This window comes from Neoarius graeffei, chromosome 2 (genome assembly GCF_027579695.1).
Source record: "Neoarius graeffei isolate fNeoGra1 chromosome 2, fNeoGra1.pri, whole genome shotgun sequence".
Classification (NCBI taxonomy): Eukaryota; Metazoa; Chordata; class Actinopteri; order Siluriformes; family Ariidae; genus Neoarius; species Neoarius graeffei.
The window spans coordinates 57,386,178-57,412,153 of NC_083570.1; the positions used below are offsets into that span (position 1 = coordinate 57,386,178).

A 25,976-nucleotide genomic window follows, 5' to 3' on the forward strand; every position below is an offset into this window, starting at 1 on the left:
TCTGAGGTCCTCAGAAATCTCCTTTGTTCGTGCCATGATACACTTCCATAAACATGTGTTGTGAAGATCAGACTTTGATAGATCCCTGTTCTTTAAATAAAACAGGGTGCCCACTCACACCTGATTATCATCCCATTGATTGAAAACACCTGACTCTAATTTCACCTTCAAATTAACTGCTAATCCTAGAGGTTCACATACTTTTGCCACTCACAGATATGTAATATTGGATAATTTTCCTCAATAAATAAATGATCAAGTATAATATTTTTGTCTCATTTGTTTAACTGGGTTCTCTTTATCTACTTTTAGGACTTGTGTGAAAATCTGATGATGTTTTAGGTCATATTTATGCAGAAATATAGAAAATTCTAAAGGGTTCACAAACTTTCAAGCACCACTGTATATGTGTTCACTTGCTTGAAATCATTATGATATTATTTAGTAGCACTAAACTTCCACGTTGTGATTCTGTAACAGCGTAAGTCCATAACAGTTTTAGCCCTTAGCAATAAGTATCACACACGTCCATATATTCTAAATATATCATTTGAAATATCGAAAATATAACAGAGTGCAGGGCTGGGTTTATGTTATTTGTATCTCAATCACATTCACTGAAGTTTTGTGTGTTTTTAGCAGACATTTGTAAGATTGTAGTTTGTAATATAGATATGTGTGGCAGCGGGGGCGTGGTCAAGCGTCGGTCTGTGACCAGAGGGCGGAGTCAGGGAAGGTAAGTGGCAGAATCACTGCACCTGAGGTCTATTAACGTGTGTTTGTGTGTCTTCCCCAGTGACCGCGCCCTATTTAAAGAGAGAGCGAGAGCAGAGGGAGAACTCTCTCCCCAACCAGACGACTTGTGTGTGTGTGTGTGTGTGTGTGTGTGTGTGTGTGTGGCTGGGAGAGTTATAGTGCGACTGAAAAGTGCAAAATAAAAGAGTTTTTTGAACTTAATTCTGGCCTGCCGTCCTTCTGTGCTCCTCCCACTCATACGAACTGCCACAATATGTTATTTACCAGCTTAAGGTCGGTCCGTATCGTGAAATACCGTGACCGAGGTCTTAAAAGTACTGAGCGAGGCCCTTTGGGCCGAGGTTAGTATTCAAGGCCGAGGTCACGGTATTTCACCATACGGACCGACCTTAGGCTGGTAAATAATATATTAATTTTTTTCTTTACCAAATTCTAACAGAAAACGAGAGCGCTGAAAGGGAAAACCGAGGCGAGCCGCCATTTTGAATCCTCATTCACGGCTGTAATGCAAATTGCTTCCTCCTCGGTATACAAGTGCACTTCCATGGCAGGAAAAAAAACTACATTTTGCCGCCTATGTAGTCCCCTATTTATACAAATAGGAGTCATTCAGGATTCAGCCATGTTTTTGCTCGGCGTTAGCAAGTTAGAGGTTTTTATCTTTCTCCTGAAATGTTTTATTTTATTTCTTCTTCCTCAGGGTAGTAAAACTCGCTTTCGCTGTGAACACTGTTGTTATCGCTATCCATGCTGTAAAATTAATGCTATTCTCCTGAGAAATGCTGGCAAAAATTTATAAGATTTTTGATAATCTTATAAATAAATCTTATTAAAAAAAAGATAAATGTTGACAAAAAATGCTACTATGTTTGTTATTGTTGTGAACGAGCGAGTCGCCAGAGGTCCGTAACCGGGGTCCGTATCGTAGGATACGGACTCGCTCACCAGCCAATCAGAGCGCAGGATTTGGACCACGAAAAAAAAATAGTTATGCTTTCTTAAAGTAGAGATGTCAGAATAAAAAAAGTTTTTACACTCACATGAGGTGGTTTACCAGATGATTCAGTAAAGCAATATTTTGCTAAATTGAAATGGAAGCACATTTTTCACATAAGTCACGTGAGATGAAGAGCAAAGAGAAGCGCTACCTTTTCTGGGGGGAAAAACGTGCTCTGTAAGGGCTATTGTGTTATCATGAGAGGAGAAAGTCCAGCTTTAACATCACTCGATGGAAACACAGACCATTTGTAATTGTGTTTTGGTGACTTTTTAAAATAAAATGCTTCTATTTTTGCACAACACTGCAATGGAAGCCCAGTTTTGGCAAGAGTTTGTGGAAAGAACACATATGCGTGCAATGGCCAGGTGTCCACAAACTTGGCCATATACTGTATGTTATATAGGCAGAAAAACCTCAGTTTTGGCCAAGACTGCAGAAACATCTGATGGTTTTCCCCCCAAGACCACCACACATTTTAAATGATTTGGGCTTCAACCTAAAATGCCATTTCTTTCTTGAAACTTCTTTTATGTGATTTACATTTTCATTAAAATCTACATTGCAAAAAATGATATCTTAGAAAATATCTTTAATATGAGTGAATTTATCAAATATTTCTTATTAGAAGATTATTAGAACTTAAATATAAGATTATTTTGCTTACTTCTAGACACTTTTACCTATTTCAAGCTTTACATTTTTTTATTCTACTGGCAGATAATTTTGTTTCTTTCGAGAATGAAATGCGTAAAATTCGCAAAATTATCTGCCAATAGAATAAGAAAATGTAAAGCTTGAAATGAGTAAAAGCGTCTAAAAATAAACTAAATCTTAGATTTGAGTTCTAATAATTTTCTAAGAAGAAATATTAGATAAAGTCACCCAAATTAAAGATATTTTCTCTTAACATCATATTTTTTGCAGTGGATTTACAATGGTCAATGCAATAGACACGATCATATGCCCAAATATAATAAAAACACAACAAAACACTAAGCAACTGCACAAGCGTTAAAAAGTTTAGGTCATAAAAAGAATTTTCCCTGACACCCAATTATTTTTGTTTAGTGGACTGAAAGCTACTGCATTCGAATCACAGTCTTCCAATTTTATTCCTTTTTTTTTTAATAGAACAATTAATGAATTCAGGGCCATGTGGCCCTAACTTCTCTGGCATTTTTTCCTGCTTCACCATGACGCAAAACAAGATACTACGTCATGCATGACATGGTGAGCTTTCTCCATTCGCACAAGGCATTGTGGGATACAAATTTGAAACAGGAGAGGAAAATGGAGGACGCGAATGTGCGAATGAAACGTGAAAGACCAACTACAGTAACGGAAAGTGAGAAGAAAAGACGTTATGTTGTGAAGGAAAGGAAACGCAGAACCAAACTAATAAATATCGGCGGTCAGCGAGCACCTCGGCGTGATCAGCTGTTCGTTTAGCGACAGAATGATGGAACAGTCAGTGCACGGTCAAGGTAAACCTGTAGATGGCGGAAATGCAACACTGTGGATGCCAGCTGCTGTAAAACCCAAAAGAAGAAGATAAACCTGCGCATGCGCACACGGACTTCCTCTGTCTGCTTGACTGCATGAAGCGAACGATTTCATGCACATCATTTACTTGGAAATCCCCTCAAATTAAATAACTTCCCAGCCACAGAATGGCCTGATATTTTTTGAGATATTACAGAAATAAACATACAACCCCGATTCCAAAAAAGTTGGGACAAAAGTACAAATTGTAAATAAAAAACGGAATGCAATAATTTACAAATCTCAAAGACTGATATTGTATTCACAATAGAACATAGACAACATATCAAATGTCGAAAGTGAGACATTTTGAAATTTCATGCCAAATATTGGCTCATTTGAAATTTCATGACAGCAACACATCTCAAAAAAGTTGGGACAGGGGCGATAAGAGGCTGGAAAAGTTAAAGGTACAAAAAAGGAACGTGAAAGGTATATCCAGGTTCTAGAGCAACATATGCTCCCATCCAGACGACGTCTCTTTCAGGGAAGACCTTGCATTTTCCAACATGACAATGCCAAACCACAAATTGCATCAATTACAGCATCATGGCTGCGTAGAAGAAGGGTCCGGGTACTGAACTGGCCAGCCTGCAGTCCAGATCTTTCACCCATAGAAAACATTTGGCGCATCATAAAATGGAAGATACGACAAAAAAGACCTAAGACAGTTGAGCAACTAGAATCCTACATTAGACAAGAATGGGTTAACATTCCTATCCCTAAACTTGAGCAGCTTGTCTCCTCAGTCCCCAGACGTTTACAGACTGTTGTAAAGAGAAAAGGGGATGTCTCACAGTGGTAAACATGGCCTTGTCCCAACTTTTTTGAGATGTGTTGTCGTCATGAAATTTAAAATCACCTAATTTTTCTCTTTAAATGATACATTTTCTCAGTTTAAACATTTGATGTGTCATCTATGTTCTATTCTGAATAAAATATGGAATTTTGAGACTTCCACATCATTGCATTCCGTTTTTATTTACAATTTGTACTTTGTCCCAACTTTTTTGGAATCAGGGTTGTATATCACAATGACCACATTTCAGAGGGAAGTAAATGTCACCGATTTTATGAAATCAAAAGGCCGTCTAGCTTTAAGCAAGTTTCTAAAATCAATATAATAGATTGAAAAGGTAATATGTATAGATATCTTCAGCCTCACAGAATAGTGGTACTATTGGTGACAGCACAGGTGATATCACATCACATTCACATCACATTATCTCTAGCCGCTTTATCCTTCTACAGGGTCGCAGGCAAGCTGGAGCCTATCCCAGCTGACTACGGGCGAAAGGCGGGGTACACCCTGGACAAGTCGCCAGGTCATCACAGGGCTGACACATAGACATAGACAACCATTCACACTCACATTCACACCTACGGTCAATTTAGAGTCACCAGTTAACCTAACCTGCATGTCTTTGGACTGTGGGGGAAACCGGAGCACCCGGAGGAAACCCACGCGGACACGGGGAGAACATGCAAACTCCACACAGAAAGGCCCTCGCCGGCCCCGGGGCTCGAACCCAGGACCTTCTTGCTGTGAGGCGACAGCGCTAACCACTACACCACCGTGCCGCCAGGTGATATCATTCACGAGAAAAATTAAAAGCACTATAAAACCTCTACCTTTATGTGCATCTTCACAAGGTGACTGTGCACCTGGATCTCCTCAGGGACCTCCACTGACTTTGCTCCGACATACTGAAGCAGGGGAACAGTCACGCCAGTGTCCCAGGTTGAAACTCTGTTCTGCGGCTCGATCAGATCCCCCCAGCGACCCTGCAGGTTGGTGGGTGGAGGGCTATAGAAAGTCATGTTGGCCAGACTCTCACTGAGGAAGGAGTAGTAGGCTGTTTTAATCTGACTGCATTCTTCCTCTGTCATCAATCCCTCGGAGATCAGCTGGTCAGCATAGGAATCCGGGATGCTTTTCCTTGAGCTATCAAATGGAGTATACCAGTCGCTCTATCACTGTAATGCATTCATGGCCCAAATATTGAAGTCAGGACAGAGTGAGAGCTCACCGGATGATTTTGTACATGGCAGGGTTTGTGAAGAACGGCTCGTCCAGCTCATTGTGACCCCATTGCCGGTAACACAGCAGATCCACTATAATGTCCTTCCTGAAGCGTCTCTGATACTCCACAGCTAACCGTGTGGCTCTGAGAACCTCTTCAGCATCATCGCCATTTACATGGATCACAGCACAGCCCACCATCTTACCTGAAAGATACATCAAAGCAGCCACTCAAGTCACAGAGCATGCAGTAATCAGTGTGTAAATCTGTGTCTCATGAGTATGTGGTGCAGTAGATTTCACGTAAAGCTATAGTAAAGTGTATTCATTTTAACACTTTCACTCTGAGTGAGATTTACACTACGTTCAGACTGCAACCTGAAACGACCCATATCCGATTTGTTGTGAAATCCGATTTTTTTGTTAGGCCGTTCACATTACCAATTATATGAGACTTGTATGCGATCTCCGATATGAACGGAAAACGACCCAAAAGTGTCCCGCATGCGCAAATTGACACGTAATAAGCACATCTACGTAATACGTAAACAAAAAAAAAAAAGCGCGCTCTTCAAGTTTGCAAGTAAAGCATGGAGATGAGGCGAGACCTGGCAATGTGGTTTTTGTGGCGGCGGCGGAACTCACACAATAATCTGATTAATGTGGGCAGCAGACTAATGAGACCGAAGGTGTCAAATTACTGGAAATTTCCAGAACAATCTTATAATCTTGTAATACAGGATGGTTTAAGTTATAAATCAGTTATAGAAACTGTTTTATTTAATCAGGCTAACAGATCAACATCCAGGTCCCTACCAAATCCACCATTAGCTTGATCAATTCTATAAAAGTCTATTTAAATTCTGAAAACTGTATAAATGTTGTTGTTTTCCACCAAAGAGGCGGGATTAGCCAACGCAGAGTAGTGACGTTTGTCTCTTGTTGATGACGTGTAGGTTGCATGAATGCGACCTGTCCGGTCAGACTGCAGTTGCATGTGAAAATAACGGATATGCATCGGAATTAGGACCACATATCCAAGCGGCCTGGGTCGCATGTGAAAAAAATCGGATCTGTGTAGTTCAGATTATCAATAACAAATCGGATACAGGTCGCATATGGGCAAAAAAAATCGGATATGGGTCGTTTCAGGGTGCAGTCTGAACGTAGTCTTAATCTGATGCATCACTTTACAACATTCGCTTAACTTAGGGTAGTATCTCACTGGGCTGCGACAGCCTGCGACACAACAACTGCGATAAAATATGCGAATTAGCAACAATTTTCACTTGGAATCACACTGAATTGATATTCGCATATTTTATCGCATATTTATAGGCTGTCGCAGCCCAGTGAGATACACTCGCACTTCCTGTCTCACGGAAACTGACTTGAGAAGGGTTCGGGACGACTTTGCGACACCAGCGAAGCATTTGCGGCTATTTTGAGAGAAATTTTGTCGCACGAATTTTTTGAACATGTTCAAAATTTCAGCGACGAAGGGGCGACACTTTGCGACTCATGCGAGGAAATTGAGAAGCCCCGTGAATGTTTCAAGACACTTTTGAAACTCTCTCGCGAATGACGTTCGCAATTTGTCGCAGCCCAGTGAGATACTGGCTTTACTGACCAGCAAGTGGCAACTTTTTCATTTTAGTACTTCTAAAAACAAAGATAATAATATAAATTAAACTAAAACGACACAAAAACCAATCTAGATATCTTCTACAGGGGAACCATCAGGGCCTTCTAGGCCTTCAGAGAAGACCCAAACATATCATTTCAAATGTTATATTTAATTTCTTTCATTTTTTTAATTTCTTTCATAATGTCATTATAATTACAGGGATGTGATTTGAGGCTGGTGAAATTATCTGAAAATTTTAGCCGGGGGTCTGGGGGCTGTAGGCCCCCAGCTGGTCCAGGGCAGCGCCCTGGTGGGGGGACAAGGGGGGCGAAGCCCCCCCGAAGCTCCTGGGTTCTGGGGTTTTCTGACATAAAAATTGTACTAAAATGGCAAGCAAACACACAAGAAAAAAACTTGTCATGATTAACAAATTCAAGCCAATTTAATGGTCAACATGCAACTCTGAGCCCCTATAGTAAATTCAATGATTCTTAACTGACAAAAAGCCAAAACATGAAACCTAAAAATGTCATCCTAAATTAAATCATCTGCATTAGAATAAATAGAAAATTGTATAAGGAAAAACAAAATTTATACTTTCAATTACTGTAGAAGTTGAACATACCTAAATGTGCCTTTTCAAACAAACATGATGCAACATAAGAATTCATCCACCATTATTTATTAAACTCTATTGCTCCTGGTAGTCTCCCGGTTTGCTTCTTATGTATGGCAACTTCTAATATTTGATTAAGTTACTGCACACCCCGTTTAGACAGGGTAACAGGATTGACACAAAAAAATTAGTCATGCATAGACTACTTACCAATGATATGATATGTCCATTGTGGTTTTCACAGTCTTGTCGTTGAACATGAAAAAGTTTCAATTCCACCTTTGTCTAACATTAAGAATCATGTCTGAAAAATAGTCTCTTTTCAGTGGGACAGCCGTTTTTGCTCATTTTCGACCCTAAAATTTGCTACAAAATGCACATTTATGAACCAAAGTTGTCAAATTTTGAAATGCAAGGTAGAACTGATAATGTTTTATCATAATGAGACCATAAAAAGGTTTTAGAAATCTCAAAATGTAAACAAAACACGTCCGGACAAAAAAAATACGTTTTCTGTGAAATTGACTCGTATACAGAACTGTACAGTGTTCACTCACTTGAGGATTTTCATATGCAAGAATAAAAATCACTTTTTCACTAAACAACATTCACAAAAAATGTGTTTGCAATTAATTGGGATCCACTGTTTTTATCATTTCAACCGCGCATCAGACCCTCGGCCAACTGAAAACGTCTTTCATGCGCTTTTCTCCCTCATGAGAATTTTGAAAAGTTGGCAAGTATGTATTATTTGCACCAACATTTTAATATTAAATAAACAAATCAAAATTGTGTATAATTACCTTACATCCACGCTGTGGGAAAAGTTTTGAGCGAAAATTAAAACTAACTTCGAGTGAAAAAGGTGAAATAATCTGTGATGAAGTTGGCAGAGACTCGGAGGTAAAGTGAGAGGAGGCGGGAGGGGTCAAGCATCACTGCCGCCTCACAGACTCACTTTCCCGGGTTAAACTCCCACCGCTCCCCCTCTCTCGAGCTTTTTTGTTTTGTTTTCACTGAGTAACCATTTTGATTTGTAAACTAGAGCCGTGATTTAAACTGCTGTTTCTTCGGACGTAACTAAAACAAACTGAAATAAAAACCGCCCCTTCTTTTCTCCTCAGAAGGTTTAGCCTCCGATGCTAACCTTTTCACCACAGCTTTCATAGCGTGCGCATGTGCATCCAGGAAGCAACAGATGGCGCGAGGCCCCGTTGCCACGGCAACCTTCATCACCCTGTGAAAACATACCCAACTGTCGCACGTGCAGTGACGCCATCACCACTCACAGGTTTATTATGGGGAAAGAAATGAGCTGGGTTGTTTTTTTCTTCTTTCCCATGTTTATTTACTTTAAAAAAAAACACACACACACACACACACCAAACTGATGATCAGGTGCATCTTTACGCTCAATCACGGAGGCTGCCATCTTTCAACTCTTTGTTTGAAGCGAGCTTACGTACAGCTATCTAACAAGCGCGTTCACTGGTTGTTACAGAGCGATGGGCCAATCACGTACCTCGTTTCATCTCAATGACGGAATTACTGAAAGTCGGAACGAATAGGATATGAATGCGGATTTTTGAGCGAAAAATCGGAAAAAATTTTTTTTTCAAATTTTGAGGTGAAAAAAGCAGAATTCCGCGAATTCGCGGAAAAATCACATCCCTGATTAATTTCTTGTATTAAGTAAAAAAAATATATGTTGCCAGATACTGCTGACGTTTTACAGCCCAAAATATGTTCAAAACCCGCCAAAATGCACTTAAAACCGCCCAGATTGGGCGGGAAACCTCCCAATCTGGCAACACAGGCGGCAGTAATGGCTGCACTCGTGTCGAGGATGTAAACACAGTTGATGCGGCAACGGACATACATGACATAGTGGATGTAATTTACGTTCACAACTTTTTTTGCTGTCAGAAATATTTAACATTAAATTTTGTGACTCGACTGACAATAGCCGGCGGCATAACAAGCCATAGCCGGCGATTTGCCGCCGGTGACCGGCTACTTTTGAGACCGCTGAAGTCCCAGCTCTAATAGTAACGGCTTGTCACTGATATCTTCCATGTTTAAATTCATACCCAGCTCACGTATTCTTACATACTAGTTCCTGATTATTCATAATGTATGTATTAAGCACATTTTACAAAGATGTACTTACTTACTGCTACTGAATTCTTTAACCCAACTAGATTCTAAGATGCTTTCTATTTATTTCCCAAATAGATTTTTTTTTAAGATTCCTTCACTTCATCTCAAGTTCTATTTTTACTCACATAAAGAACTTGTACTTCTTTCATCACTGACATGCATTTTTCTTCAAATCGACTGCACTACATATATACATATATGGTCTACATATAGAGTTGGTGCTCAAACCTACCAATATCACTGCAGTACAAGGATGAGCGGGCTCTGTCAGAGGGAGTGGTATAGCCCACTTGATTGTTCACAATAAGGTGGATGCTTCCACCAACTCTGAAGTGAGGGAGATTTGACAGGGTGAATGTTTCTGTTACAATTCCTTGCCCTGAGAATGAGGCATCACCATGAACCTGAAGACATAACAAGAGATAACAGAACTTCAAAAGCACAGTTTTTGTCTCCCTAAATTCAAAATAGCCAGCATTCACAAAAATTAATATATAAAACGTATGAACAGATTAAGGGGTGGCATGGTGGCGTAAGTGGTTAGCGCTGTCACCTCACAGCAAGAAGGTTCGGGGTTCGAGCCCAGCGGCTGGCGAGGGTCTTTCTGTGTGGAGTTTGCATGTTCTCCCCGTGTCCGCATGGGTTTTCTCCGGGTGCTCCGGTTTCCCCCACAGTCCAAAGACATGCGGGTTAGGTTAACTGGTGGCTCTAAATTGACCGTAGGTGTGAATAGTTGTTTGTCTCTATGTGTCAGCCCTGTGATGACCTGGCGACTTGTCCAGGGTGTACCCCGCCTTTCGCCCGTAGTCAGCTGGGATAGGCTCCAGCTCGCCTGCGACCCTGTAGAACAGGATAAGCGGCTACAGATAATGGATGGATAGACGTTTCTTGTGGCAAGTCAATTAAGGCATCTATTTTCTTCACAAGTGGGATTTTTTAAAACAATCAAATGGAGACATTTATTTCAGCTTTAATTCACAATATCAGAATTCCAGTCGGTCAAAAGTTTACATACACATATAAGTCAACCTTCTGGAAGATTACAGAAATTAACGTAATGATGTTTAGAAACTTCTTGCCATAATTAGGTGTTCATTTGGAGTGCACTTACAGCTCTAAAAGGCCTACCTTATGATCCAGTGCCTTTTTACCTTTGATACCATCAGAGAATCCAAGCAACTCCATACACACACAAAAAATTCTGGACGAGTTCAGGAGCAATTTTCCCAACCTCTTAAGGTACTACATGTATGCAAAGAAAAAACTCTTGGGAGTTAAAAAAAAAAATCACATAGACACTGCAACGTTCAGGAAAGAGGCGCAAATTAACTCCCAGGGATGGAGGAATTCTGGACCAAGAAGTTCAACTGAAGAATAAAGGAACAGGTGAAGTAGTTGGAGTACAAAGTATGTACATCCACCATTAAGTGTTCTACATCACCATGGCCTGACAAGCTGTCACGTAAGAAAGAAGCGTATACTCGACGACTGGCATAAAAAAGGCAAACTGAAGTTTGTAGGTGATCATCAGGTTCTTGGAGGAGTGTTCTCTGGTCAGGTGAAACAAAAAAAAATAAAACTGTCTGGACATAATGATCAGCGACATCAGGCAGAAAGTTAAAATGTGGTCACAAGTCAGTCTTCCAGCTAGACAATGGTCCTAAATGTCACACACAGTGCTAGAGACCAGAGTTCGTGGCAGCCTCCAAACATGGCCGCCACGGACTACAACTCCCAAACACCACACTGCCCTCCCTCTCCGGAATTCTAATTACCACCGCACCTGTGCCACACTGCTATCAAGCTCCAAACTGTATTGAAGAACATTCCTCCCATGCACTCAGTGCGAAGTATTGCTCAGTGTGTAAAAAGCTGACCATACCAAGCCTTTGTTTATTGTTTTGACTTCTTGTGACTCTGACCGTTATCCCATTTATTTCTGACCTTGATTCCATGCTTTATCAGTTTGACTTCGCCTCGCTCGACCCCTTGCTTCCTTATTAGGGTTACGATTTGGATATGTCTACCAGTTTGCGACGCACTCGCTCATACATGATATCCCACCTCAGACTAGAGGTACGCATCAGGACTCAATTCCCACGGGAACTAACTAAAAAACTGTGAGAGCAGATAATTTTTTTACTTTCTTGAGGGCGGGAACTAGAGGTCACAGGACTATGAAGGACACACTGATTCACATGAAGAGTGTATATGGTGTTTTATATTTACTGCATTCATCCATACTGACCTTGATATTGAATTTCAACAGTCAGAAATACTAAATGAATACTAAATAATCTAAATGAAATACAGGTAAGTCCCTCTTCCAGCAACTGAGACCAGTGGTCACTGAAATATGAGGGTGAGTCAAATGAAAATCTTTTCTTATTTTATTTTTTTTTTAAGATTTCGCACCATTTCTTGCAAACAGCTGTCACAAAGCATATAATTTTTCTACATGATCTCGATTTTTATTCAATGCAAGTGTTCTAGTGCTTAACGAGTGTCCGGGTTCCTCTCAAAAAAAAAAAAAAACTTCCTGTTGTGTGTGCACCATCTGTTGCACTTCTTCATCCAACAGGAAGGTCTTTCCACCCAATGCTTCCTCTAGTGCTCCAAAAAACAGGATGTTGCTGATGACTCATGTAAAATTACAGCTGTGTGGAGTCTGTTTCTCGAATGTATGTCACACTTTTCAGGTTTTCATTTGACTCACCCTTGTAGGTGCAAAAAGATGTGCGCGGAACCGGTTTTAAAAAAAAAAGTATGGAATACCATGACCTTATGTTAGTGTCTGACTTTTTTTTTTTTAAATAGTCAATCTAAGCACACAATAAAATCCTCATGCCATGAAAGACTGTCAGAAAAATGTCAGTAATGCTGCACTGCAGTTAAGGACCGATTATATTTTTAAAATAATAATAATAATAATAATAATAAGTTGCAGCCCTAATAACTAGGCAAGATTAGTTTCACATATATGCTCAGGTACATGCACGGACATATTTTGATGCTAGGAGTAAAAGTATAAACTGCGTAAACATGCTTCTTGTTATGAAACGTGCCATGATTGTACAAACAGTGCCATTTGCTTTAAAGATCAGTCCATCTAAAATCCATAATATATGGGGATTCAAAATCATAAAGACAAACTGGAAACATTTCTGCCAATAATTTACCATTATTCCTGCAGCTACAACCTGAGATACAGTGGCATGCAAAAGTTTGGGCACCCTTACTGAAAATGTCTGTTACTGTGAATAGTTAAGTGAGCAGAAGATGAACTGATCACCAAAAGGCATAAAAGGTAAAGACGAGACATTTCTTTTCAGCGTTTTCTGCAAGATTTGTGTATTATTTTTGTTTTGTACAATTGGAGTGTGAAAAAAGAAAAGGAACACCATGCAAAAGTTTGGGTACCCCAATACATTTGAGTTCTCAGGTAACTTTTACCAAGGTTCCAGACCTTAATTAGCTTATTGAGCTGTGGCTTGTTCAAATTCATTAGGAAAGGTCAGATGATGCAGATTTCAACGCTGTATAAATTCTCTGACTCCTCAAACTTGTCCCTAAAATCAACAGCCATGGGCTCCTCCAAGCAACTCCTTCGCATTCTGAATAATAAAATAATTGATGCTCACAAAGCAGGAGAAGGCTACAAGAACGTAGCAAAGTGTTTTCAGGTAGCTGTTTCCTCAGATTGTAATGTTATTAAGAAATGGCAGTTAACAGAAACAGTGGAGATCAAGGTGAGGTCTGGAAGATGAAGAAAACTTTCTGAAAGAACTGCTCGTTGGATTGCTAGAAAGGCAAATAAAAACCCCTGTTTGACTGCAAAAGACCTTCAGAAAGATTTAGCAGACCCTGGAGTGGTGGTGCACTGTTCTACTATGCAGCGACACCTGAACAAATATGACCTTCATGGAAGAGTCATCAGAAGAAAACCGTTCCTGCGTCCGAGCCACAAAATTCAGCATCTGAAGTTTGCAAATGAACATCTAAGCAAGCCTGATGCGTTTTGGAAACAAGTCCTGTGGACTGATGAAATCAAAATAGAACTTTTTGGCCACAATGTGCAAAGGTATGTTTGGAGAAAAAAGGGTGCCAAATTCCAGGAAAAGAACACCTCTCCAACTCTGAAGCATGGGTGTGGATCGATCATGCTTTGGGGTTGTGTTGCAGCCAGTGGCACAGGGCACATTTCACTGGTCGAGGGAAGCATGGGTTCGAATAAATACCAGCAAATTCTGGAAGCAAACATCACACCATCTGTAAAAAAGCTGAAGTTAAAAAGAGGATGGGTCCTACAATAAGACGATGATCCAAAACACACCTCAAAATCTACAATGGAATACCTCAACAGGCACAAGCTGAAGGTTTTGCCCTGGCCCTCACAGTCCCCTGAGCTAAACATCATTGAAAATCTGTGGATAGATCTCAAAAGAGCAGTGCATGCAAGACAGCCCAGGAAACTTGTAGAACTGGAAGCCTTTTGCAAGGACAAATGTGCGAAAATCCCCCAGGTAAGAACTGAAAGATTATTAGCTGGCTACAAAAAGTGTTTACAAACTGTGATACTTGCCAAAGGTACTAACCATGCAGGGTGCCCAAACTTTTGCTTCGGGCCCTTTTCCTTTTTTGTCATTTTGAAAATGTAAAAGATGAAAATAAAAAATTGTTTTTGCTTAAAATATAAAGGGAATGAGTCATCTTTAACTTTATGCCTTTTGGAGATCATTTCATCTTCAACTTGCTTAACTGTTCACAGTAACAGCAATTTTGACAAGGGGTGCCCAAACTTTTGCATACCACTGTACATTCATGTGGAGGGGGGAAAAAAAAGTGCAACTGTCACATAAGCCTTTTTTTTTTTGCGGGCCGGTTTCCGTCAAATCCTGCGCTCTGATTGGCTGGCAAGCGGGTCCTTATCCTACGATACGGACCACAGTTATGGACCCCGGTTACGGACCTCTGGCGACTCGCTCGTTCACAACAACAAACATAGTAGCATTTTTTGTCAACATTTATCTTTTTTAATAAGATTTATTTATAAGATTATCAAAAATCTTATAAATTTTTGCCAGCATTTCTCAGGAGAATAGCATTAATTTTACAGCATGGATAGCAATAGCGACAGTCTTCACAGTGAAAGCGAGTTTTACTACCCTGAGGAAGAAGAAATAAAAGAAAACATTTCAGGAGAAAGCTTAAAACCTGTAACTGTTGCTAACGCCGAGCAAAAACATGGCTGAATCCTGAATGACTCAATTTTGTATAAATAGGGGACTACATAGGCAGCAAAATGTAGGTTTTTCCTGCCATGGAAGTGCACTTGTATACCGAGGAGGAAGCCATTTGCATTACAGCCATGAATGAGGATTCAAAATGGCGGCTCGGCTCGGTTTTCCCTTTCGGCGCTCTCGTTTTCTGTTAGAATTTGGTAAAGAAAAAAAAATTATTTACCAGCTTAAGGTCGGTCCGTATGGTGAAATACGGTGACTGAGGTCACGGTATTTCATGATATGGACCTCCCAGCCGGTAAATAACATATATGGACTTGAGCATTTTACTGGGAAATACACCACTCGTATTTTTCATACAAGCTACATCCAGGACATGGAGAACCAAAAACGTGACATAAATCTCTTTATTCTATGCACATTCACTGAATATGAGCGATCGCGCGCTCTGATTGGCTACTCTACTACTAGGCTATCAGCTCATATACCGTGAGTAGAGAAAAACAAAATGGTGGAGCGTGTTGCTGAACCAACTGAGGCCGAAATTAAAACTCTGCTAGAAAACAAAACCTCAAAAATTATCAAGTATTTAAAAGAAACAGAAATGGCTAAAAGAATATAGTTTTTCATTTGTTTGCTTTTCCCAAGATCGCCTGTTCCACACTCCAGCCCAATTGGTGGTGGTAATGTACCTTTAATTTGGTTTGCCAATCGCCAAAAAAAACCCTAAAGGAGAAGAAGAAAACCCAGAAAAATATATTTAAAAAAGCCAAAATATGGAATGAAGGTATTTGATGGTAAGAAAGTATCTCTTTTAATTTTTCAAGAATTATTATTAGAGCATTTTTCACAAATTGCTACTGTCATTTCACCAGTTTGTTTACATTCTAAGTAAAAATTTGTTTGTCGGACATTTTGTATCAAGTTTTTATTTATCAAATTTGCAAAAAATAAAAATGCTCCATTTCTCAAAATCCAGTGAATATGGATAGAATAAAACAGTTAATCCACTCAATCTCATCGGACATGGCTTATAGCCGACTCACCGCTACGCCCCTCATCACCCATCAGCTCATGTACGACTCGATTTCATAAAACAAGTATTAAATGTGTCACTCATGAGGAAATCGATGAATTGTTTTGATAAATTTGGGTACATTTTGTTTGTGAATAGGTCTATATAATGGGAGGGGGAAAAAAAATCACATGCTAGCTTGAAGATATGAAGTTTACCTCTCATGTTGAAAAACTCGCATTCATACATCGCAGACTGAAATCAGATATATTCCATTCAGCTAGCATGATCCTGAACTTGTCTTCGACTCATTCAATATCATGCTAGCTGAATGGAATATATCTGATAGACCACGAAAAAAAGCCAGTCATCATCAACATCATTTTTATTATTATTATTATTATTATTATACACACTCTTCATATCAGCATTCTCTCTAGCTTACCCGTGACTCGGTGCTGTTAGCGCAGCAGTCCAGTTACCTTCCAGCCGGTGTAGCATTAGCGAAGGCCAATGCTAGCGCAGTCAAGCTGGATATTATTATTATTTTCCCTGTGTAATTTATTTAGTTACTTTTAAAATCAACATCGACAACTACACACAAAGGAGCAACCTGGCAGCCAAAATTCTCTGAAAATCTTCCGTTTTTAAATGAAGCAAACCTGACGGCCGTGTTCGTTTACAAATTGTCACAGTTGCTTGCTAACACGGAAGTTTTACGTCTCCGACGTGTGACATTGTGTTGTCTTGACAATGTGCAATATCGTAACAATATTGCACGCTCATTCCCTATTGGGTACAGTGATGTAGTACATGGAGGATATGCGATATGATAACAATATTGCATGGCATCAATAAACCCACTAGAAGGGAATAGAATACATATGTTATTTACCAGCTTAAGGTCGGTCCGTATGGTGAAATACCGTGACCGAGGTCTTGAAAATACTGAGCGAGGCCCTCTGGGCCGAGGTCAGTATTTAAGGCCAAGGTCACGGCATTTCACCATACGGACCGACCTTAAGCTGGTAAATAATATATTTATTTTTTTCTTTACCAAATTCTAACAGAAAACGAAAGTGCCCGAAAGGGAAAACCGAGCCGAGGCGAGCCGCCATTTTGAATCCTCATTCACGGCTGTAACGCAAGTGCACTTCCATGGCAGGAAAAAAAACTATATTTTTCCGCCTATGTAGTCCCCTATTTATACAAAATTGAGTCATTCAGGATTCAGCCATGTTTTTGCTCGGCATTGGCAGCAGTTACAGGTTTTAATCTTTCTCCTGAAATGTTTTCTTTTATTTCTTCTTCCTCAGGGTAGTAAAACTCGCTTTCGCTGTGAACACTGTCGTTATCGCTATCCATGCTGTAAAATTAATGCTATTCTCCTGAGAAATGCTGGCAAACATTTATAAGATTTTTGATAAAAATCTTATAAATAAATCTTATTTTTAAAAAAAAAGATAAATGTTGACAAAAATTGTTACTATGTTTGTTGTTGTGAACAAGCGAGTCGCCAGAGGTCCGTATCTGGGGTCCGTATCGTAGGATACAGACCCGCTCGCCAGCCAATCAGAGCGCAGGATTTGATGGAAACCGCACCGTGAAAAAAATAAATGTTTTTATTCCACGGAAAAAGTGGCCCGTATGTATAATAATTCCAAATATTTCACTCCGATAACGTCACTCCCAGTGTTTTCCCGCTGACTGGACACAAACTGTGTTGTCAAAATGGCAAACAGGTTCAAAATTAAAATTTTTTTGATTAACTTGCATATTTTTATTTGTGGGGTGGCACGGTGGTGTAGTGGTTAGCAATGTCGCCTCACAGCAAGAAGGTCCAGGTTCGAGCCCCGTGGCCGGCGAGGGCCCTTTCTGTGCGGAGTTTGCATGTTCTCCCCGTGTCCGCGTGGGTTTCCTCCGGGTGCTCCAGTTTCCCCCACAGTCCAAAGACATGCAGGTTAGGTTAACTGGTGACTCTAAATTGAGCGTAGGTGTGAATGTGAGTGTGAATGGTTGTCTGTGTCTATGTGTCAGCCCTGTGATGACCTGGCGACTTGTCCAGGGTGTACCCCGCCTTTCGCCCGTAGTCAGCTGGGATAGGCTCCAGCTTGCCTGCGACCCTGTAGAACAGGATAAAGCGGCTACAGATAATGAGATGAGATGAGATTTTTATTTGTGACTGTGTCCATATACACCGCGTTCCAAATTATTATGCAAACTGGATTTACCTGTCAAAGATTAAATTTTTTGTTTTTCAATTAAACTCATGGATGGTATTGTGTCTCAAGGCTCTTTGGATCACTGAAATCAATCTCAGACACCTGGGATAATTTGTTTGCCAGATGAGCCCAATTAAAAGAAAACTACTTAAGAAGGACGTTCCGCATTATTAAGCAGGCCACAGGTTTCAAGCAATATGGGAAAGAAAAAGGATCTCTCTGCTGCCGAAAAGCATCAAATAGTGCAATGCCTTGGACAAGGTATGAAAACATTAGATATTTCACGAAAACTTAAGCGTGATCATCGTACTGTGAAGAGATTTGTGGCTGATTCAGATTCGTGCAGATAAAGGCATAACGCGGAAGGTTTCTGCCAGACAAATTCATCCGATTAAGAGAGCAGCTGCTAAAATGCCATTACAAAGCAGCAAACAGGTATTTGAACCTGCTGGTGCCTCTGGAGTCCCGCGAACCTCAAGGCGTAGGATCCTCCAGAGTTGTGCATAAACCTACTATTCGGCCACCCCTAACCAACGCTCACAAGCAGAAACGGTTGCAGTGGGCCCAGAAATACATGAAGACTAATTTTCAAACAGTCTTGTTTACTGATGAGTGCCGTGCAACCCTGGATGGTCCAGATGGATGGAGTGGTGGATGGCCACCAGGTCCCAACAAGGCTGCGACATCAGCAAGGAGGTGGTAATAATAATAATAATAATAATAATAATAATAATTTCAATTTATATAGCGCCTTTCTCAAAACCCAAGGTCGCTTTACAATAATAGGCAGAAAAAAGGAAAAAAAAGTCCACCAAATAGAGGTCAGGATATCATTCCAGTGGTGTAGCAGCCACAGTCCCACCAAAAGGTGCACGAAAACAAGTCCCACATCTCCAGCACAGCTGCCGTGACGCCGCCAGCAACATCGCTTGAACACCACGGCATGGATCCACAAAGCGAGCACAGAAGCACCGCCACGCAGAGCACTGGTATGTCCCAAACCACCTGCGCAGCTTCTGTGACGCCACCGAGCAACATCGCTCGGAACATCACGCCAAGCATTAAAGCACAGAGCGCTGGACAACTACGATGTTAAAATGAGCAACGAGCTCACTGCAGTCCATAGCTGGGAGCACAGGCATCACCCACAGCGAACCAAGGCCTGGAGGGAACCGATGCCCAAAACTGGTGTAGGTTGAATTGGGATTAATTAAATTATAAATTATGTAATAATTGATAATTGAATTAATCAATTTATAAATAAAGATCAGTCTCATAAAATCTTAAATTGTTAATCTTAATACTCACCGTGAATGGTTACATTCAAGATTAATGGTAGCTCTGCATTAGATGGGAAACCCAGTTGTATACAAAAGCTAAATTTTGAAGGAAAAAGGAGTTCTAAATAGTTGACCTTGTGAATAAACAACAGGAACAAGTAAAATGTAATTCAATTTGATTAGCTTTTATTTGTCTACTACTCACTAATAAGAATCTCACAAAATACATTCAACGTCGGGCAAAGGTAATAACAAGACAAAACAATGGAACAATTACACCTGGACCATAAATTTGAGGGAAAGAGAGAGAGAAAGAGATAGGAAAAGAGAATCCCTTGTGTGTGCGTGTGTGTAGGTGTGTGTGTGTGTGAGACTAGGGCAAGCCGATGCGTGCGTGTGTGTAGGTGTGTATGTATCTGTGGGCAGATGCTAACGACTAGCCACTCTGGCAATGCTTAAACAAAATGGCGGTCAGTGCCTAGGTGTCGTATCACAGGTAACTCAATGAGGGAGGTACCAAAATGGCATCGGGAAATATGACGCCTGCAGGCCTAGTCGAGAACACAAGCCTACCAGCTAGCGTATCACCCTGAGGTAGCTAGCAATAAGCTGCTAAGGAGAATCTGACCACGTTACAGCTGGATCCAAACACTGTACTTAACAACAATTCCCAACAGACTATCTAGGCAAAGAACTCAACGCGAGAGAGAGAGAGAGAGAGAGAGAGAGAGAGAGAGAGAGAGTGAGTGTGTGTGTAATAGGTGTTGGATGGAGAGAACTAGGCCTTGTAGCGGTCCAGCCTCGGAGCTTAAAATAACAAACTTGTCGCTGCGCTGCTAATCAGATAGGGAAGCTAGCAATGGAGTTAAGGAAAGATATCATGCAAGATACCTTGTCTAACAAGTTCAAAGAAAAAAACAGGACCAAAACAAACAATAAAAAAAAAAAAACCACCTTCCGTGTCTGAGCGGGTATGCTAAACAGCTCAAAGCTTAAACATGACCCTAACAACCATCTGAATAAGCTACAAATTAAAATTTGCCCAAGTGCCTACTCAATGCGATGGAAGTTCGTTCTCCGATGTCCGCGCTGAGGGTCGCGGTCCGAGGAGAGGAGGTTAGTGGCGAGTTGCGTCCAACTGCGGCTAACGAAGCAGGGAGATGGAGGCCTAGTTGGCCCACGGTGCTTCGGGAGAAACCTCCGGTGATGCGTCGACGAGAAAAAGGCTGAGAGGAGCGAAGCTGTCCGCAAATGCCTCTTAGCGTGGAAAACTACTTAACTGTAGTTAAACTTTGCAAAGGTTTAGAATCAAAACCACTATATCACTGAAACTTAGCGGTCGTTCAAAAGTTCGGCCGAAACTAATTTGAACAGGCTGTTCTCAGACAATAGTGGTTAGTCTCAACACTGTAGGCGAGTGTGCCAACAGTCCGTCCGACCACTCCAGTAGCCAGAACATGAGAGGACGAATCGAGGCGCTCTCGATACAGTTAAAGCAGTTCCACTTTACGTCACATCCGGGTGGAGAGCGCAAGGAATTGTGGGATCGTTATAGGGGGCGCTGGCAAGTTACCAACACTGGGTCCGGAGCTACACCACAACTGACGGACAAAACACTCAAACAAACATCAAAACACAGAAAAAAGAAAAAAAATTAAAATAAAAAAGGAAAAAATAAAATAAAAAAGCTCCAGTGGAGTCATGTGTTGGGCCAGAATCATGGGAAGAGAGCTGGTAGGCCCCTTTAGGGTCCCTGAAGGTGTGAAAGTGACCTTGGAAAAGTATATAGAGTTTCTGACTGACCACTTTCTCCCATGGTACAAAAAGAAGAACCGTGCCTTCCATAGCAAAATCATCTTCATGCATGACAATGCACCATTTCATGCTGCAAAGAATATTTCTGTGTCATTGGCTGCTATGGGCATAAAAGGAGAGAAACTCATGGTGTGGCCCCCATCCTCAACCCTATTGAGAACCTTTGGAGTGTCTCATCTCATCTCATCTCATCTCATTATCTCTAGCCGCTTTATCCTGTTCTACAGGGTTGCAGGCAAGCTGGAGCCTATCCCAGCTGACTACGGGCGAAAGGCGGGGTACACCCTGGACAAGTCGCCAGGTCATCACAGGGCTGACACATAGACACAGACAACCATTCACACTCACATTCACACCTACGCTCAATTTAGAGCCACCAGTTAACCTAACCTGCATGTCTTTGGACTGTGGGGGAAACCGGAGCACCCGGAGGAAACCCACGCGGACACGGGGAGAACATGCAAACTCCACACAGAAAGGCCCTCGCTGGCCACGGGGCTCGAACCCGGACCTTCTTGCTGTGAGGCGACAGCGCTAACCACTACACCACCGTGCTGCCCCCCTTTGGAGTATCCTCAAGCAAAAGATCTATGAGGGTGGGAGGCAATTCACATCAAAACAGCAGCTCTGGGAGGCAATTCTGACATCCTGCAAAGAAATTCAAGCCGAAACTCTTCAAAAACTCACAAGTTCAATGGATGCAAGAATTGTGAAGGTGATATCAAAGAAGGTGTCCTATGTTAACATGTAACTTGGCCTGTTAAGATGTTTTTGGTTGAAATAGCTTTTGATTTCAGTAAATATGACCTCCTAATGCTGCAAATTTAACAAATGACCATTTTCAGTTCTTTACAGACTATAAAATGTTTTGAAACTCTGTTGTGCATAATAATTTGGAACAGTGCATTTTGAGGTTTTTTTATTTTTGAAAAAATACTGTTATCATTGGGAGGTTTGTTCAATAAAATTCGATTTATACTCTAACGATTGATAACTTGAAAATTATAATGACTGTCATTTGCATCGAGCATTTAGGAAAATCAGAGAAAAATATCATTTGCATAATAATTTGGAACACGGTGTAATATAAAGAACATTACACGGTGGTCCAAAGATATGAAGTTTATCTTCTCATGTTGAAAATATTTTCACTCGTTCGCTTCACTGACTCGTGAAGTTCAAAAATAAACTTCATATTTTTGCAGAACTGTATAATATTCTCTGTATACAAAACTTCCAGTGGTACCTGCAAACAGATGACTTTGTCCCCAGGCCTAGCATGGCTGTCGCTAGAATAATCCCCATCCTGTTTGAGCTGTTGCCGGCCACGCGTCTTCCCCTGAGTAACAGGGTTAATGGCCTCCAAATGGGATGGGTTGGGAAGCATAGTCACGTGGAGGGGGTGGCCGGCGCCCACTTCCAGGTCCACAGAAGAGGTGAGGTGAGAGAGGACATCCCCGATGGCGGGAGAGTTCTCTGGAAATTCGCTGAGACCTCTCATTTTACGAAACATTAACTGCAGTAAAATAAATAAATAAAATTTTAAAAAAGGAAAGAAACGTGGAGAATGCAAATGGGACAGTGTTAGAAGTGACTCACAGCAGTAGAGTATTATTTATCAAAAAATGCACAAACTGGTGGCCTGCTTCATTACTGGATTTCTGAAAACAGTTTAAAAAAGTGCAAAAGGGCTTGTAGTCTCAGCAAATTAGCCATCTGAGGATGTAACTAATGGGCATGAAGAGAACCTAACTGAAGCTCAGGTATAGAACGCAGCATGATATTTTCATGAACTATTTTTTTTTTTTAAACATGACAAAGTAGATACTGTATAAAACCTCACCGTAGCGTGACACTCATTTGACACACAGGTTTGAAAAATATTTGGTCTGCATTATGTTTAGACTGCTTTCTGATTTACTTAGAATACACAGAATGAAGTTCAGTACATTTTGTTGCTTTAATAAATCAAATTAACATCATCAGCTCAGGGCGGCACGGTGGTGTAGTGGTTAGCGCTGTCGCCTCACAGCAAGAAGGTCCTGGGTTCGAGCCCCGTGGCCGGCGAGGGCCTTTCTGTGTGGAGTTTGCATGTTCTCCCCGTGTCCGCGTGGGTTTCCTCCGGGTGCTCCGGTTTCTCCCACAGTCCAAAGACATGCAGGTTAGGTTAACTGGTGGCTCTAAATTGACCGTAGGTGTGAATGTGTGTGTGAATGGTTGTCTGTGTCTATGTGTCGGCCCTGTGATGACCTGGCGACTTGTCCAGGGTGTAGCCTGCCTTTCGCCCGTAGTCAGCTGGGATAGGCTCCAGCTTGCCTGCGACCCTGTAGAACAGGATAAAGCGGCTACAGATAATGAGATGAGATCATCAGCTCATTCACGACACCCTGAACCAAAAAAAGAAAAAAAATGTTACTCCATCAGAAAACGAGTTTTCTAATATTAATTTTAATGCGCAGTTTAACGTGAATTATAACGCTAAGTAGTCTAATCCAGGTTTGTAGGACTCGAGTCCGACTCGTGCCCTAATTTTAAGGACTTGTGGCTTGACTTGGACTTGAGCACTGATGACTCATTCTTGGACTCGGACTCGTGCATTAACTGCATTCAGACGAGGACTCGGATTTTTTTCTTTATTTTTTGTAACATGCCATAATAATTTGGCATAAGATATTTATATCTACATTAATTTTTATACTAATTTCATACAATAGAATGCACATTCACCTGTTCATACGTCATGTTCAGGAACAAACTAACGCTAATGGTGCTAAAATGCCTGGAGAGAAGCCCCTAGGATTGTCCGCTTTGCTTAGAAAGACTTCTCGTGCAGTGGGAAAAAAATGCACTGCTATGTGTTCCGTATGTAGAAGAACTATCGAGGAGACGACGGGGACGACCTCGAACTTCAATCATTTGGTAAGACTCCACCCAGAGAAGTAAGTGACACGCTGCGTTCATTGCCCTGTTGATAGCGGGGTTTGCTTGGTGACTGATGAACTAGCGAGTGTTAACTCTCCCTCATGTTATTTGCTCTGTTGATAGTGGGCGGAGCTTGCTGAACAACAAACAGCTTTTTATCTGTAGCCTATTAACTAAAACGGGGCAGTCGAGCAGTAACGTCAGTCCAACACAGTAGCAGAGACGCTTTCACATAAAGGCAGCAACAGCCACCATCAAATGGTGCGGATGGAGTCTTGTTCTCGGACTCGAAATTTTCTTTAATGACTTGGACTCGACTCGGACTTGAACACTAAGGACTCGATACTGGACTCGGACTTGAGGTTTAGTGACTCAACTACAACACTGGTCTAATCTTAAGAAGGCTCCAGAATTTACATTGTTACGGATGCAGCTCCAACTGCAGAATCTAATGGACGACTTTTTTTTTTAGCAGAACTTTGCTTTGGAGTCCTGCATCACCCTACAGGGGTTTATTACACAATAATGACTGGCACGCTGTACATTATCCCTTAAATTGTTACACCAAAGATGTTGTTCTCTGAGAATTAACTGATATACAACCCCGATTCCAAAAAAGTTGGGACAAACTACAAATTGTAACTAAAAATGGAATGCAATAATTTACAAATCTCAAAAACTGATATTATATTCACAATAGAACATAGACAACATATCAAATGTCGAAAGTGAGACATTTTGAAATGTCATGCCAAATATTGGCTCATTTGAAATTTCATGACAGCAACACATCTCAAAAAAGTTGGGACAGAGGCAATAAGAGGCTGGAAAAGTTAAAGGTACAAAAAAGGAACAGCTGGAGGACCAAATTGTAACTCATTAGGTCAATTGGCAATAGGTCATTAACATGACTGGGTATCAAAAGAGCATCTTGGAGTGGCAGCGACTCTCAGAAGTAAAGATGGGAAGAGGATCACCAATCCCCCTAATTCTGCGCCGACAAATAGTGGAGCAATATCAGAAAGGAGTTCAACAGGGTAAAATTGCAAAGAGTTTGCACATATCATCATCTACAGTGCATAATATCATCAAAAGATTCAGAGAACCTGGAAGAGTCTCTGTGCGTAAGGGTCAAGGCCGGAAAACCATACTGGGTGCCCGTGATCTTCGGGCCCTTAGACGGCACTGCATCACATACAGGCATGCTTCTGTATTGGAAATCACAAAATGGGCTCAGGAATATTTCCAGAGAACATTATCTGCGAACACAATTCACCGTGCCATCCGCTGTTGCCAGCTAAAACTCTACAGTTCAAAGAAGAAGCCGTATCTAAACATGATCCAGAAGCGCAGACGTCTTCTCTGGGCCAAGGCTCGTTTAAAATGGACTGTGGCAAAGTGAAAACTGTTCTGTGGTCAAACGAATCAAAATTTGAAGTTCTTTATGGAAATCAGGGACGCCGTTTCATTCAGACTAAAGAGGAGAAGGACGACCCAAATTGTTATCGGCGCTCAGTTCAGAAGCCTGCATCTCTGATGGTATGGGGTTGCATTAGTGCGTGTGGCATGGGCAGCTTACACATCTGGAAAGACACCATCAATGCTGAAAGGTATATCCAGGTTCTAGAGCAACATATGCTCCCATCCAGATGACGTCCCTTTCAGGGAAGACCTTGCATTTTCCAACATGACAATGCCAAACCACATACTGCATCAATTACAGCATCATGGCTGCGTAGAAGAAGGGTCCGGGTACTG

General features: G+C 41.2%; 1 protein-coding gene across 2 annotated transcripts in view; it reads right to left on the bottom strand.

Annotated features, from left to right (window-relative positions):
* The window catches only part of LOC132881718 (2-oxoadipate dehydrogenase complex component E1-like), a 207,781-nt gene that overhangs the window by 13,064 nt on the left and 168,741 nt on the right, over positions 1-25,976 (bottom strand). For both annotated transcript variants that reach the window (XM_060914513.1, XM_060914514.1), the window contains 4 exons: positions 22,543-22,812; positions 9,957-10,128; positions 5,329-5,527; positions 4,931-5,243 (listed from right to left, as the gene is read on the bottom strand). In XM_060914513.1, coding sequence (XP_060770496.1) covers positions 4,931-5,243; positions 5,329-5,527; positions 9,957-10,128; positions 22,543-22,812 — 954 coding nt within the window. The remainder of the gene's footprint in view (positions 1-4,930; positions 5,244-5,328; positions 5,528-9,956; positions 10,129-22,542; positions 22,813-25,976) is intronic.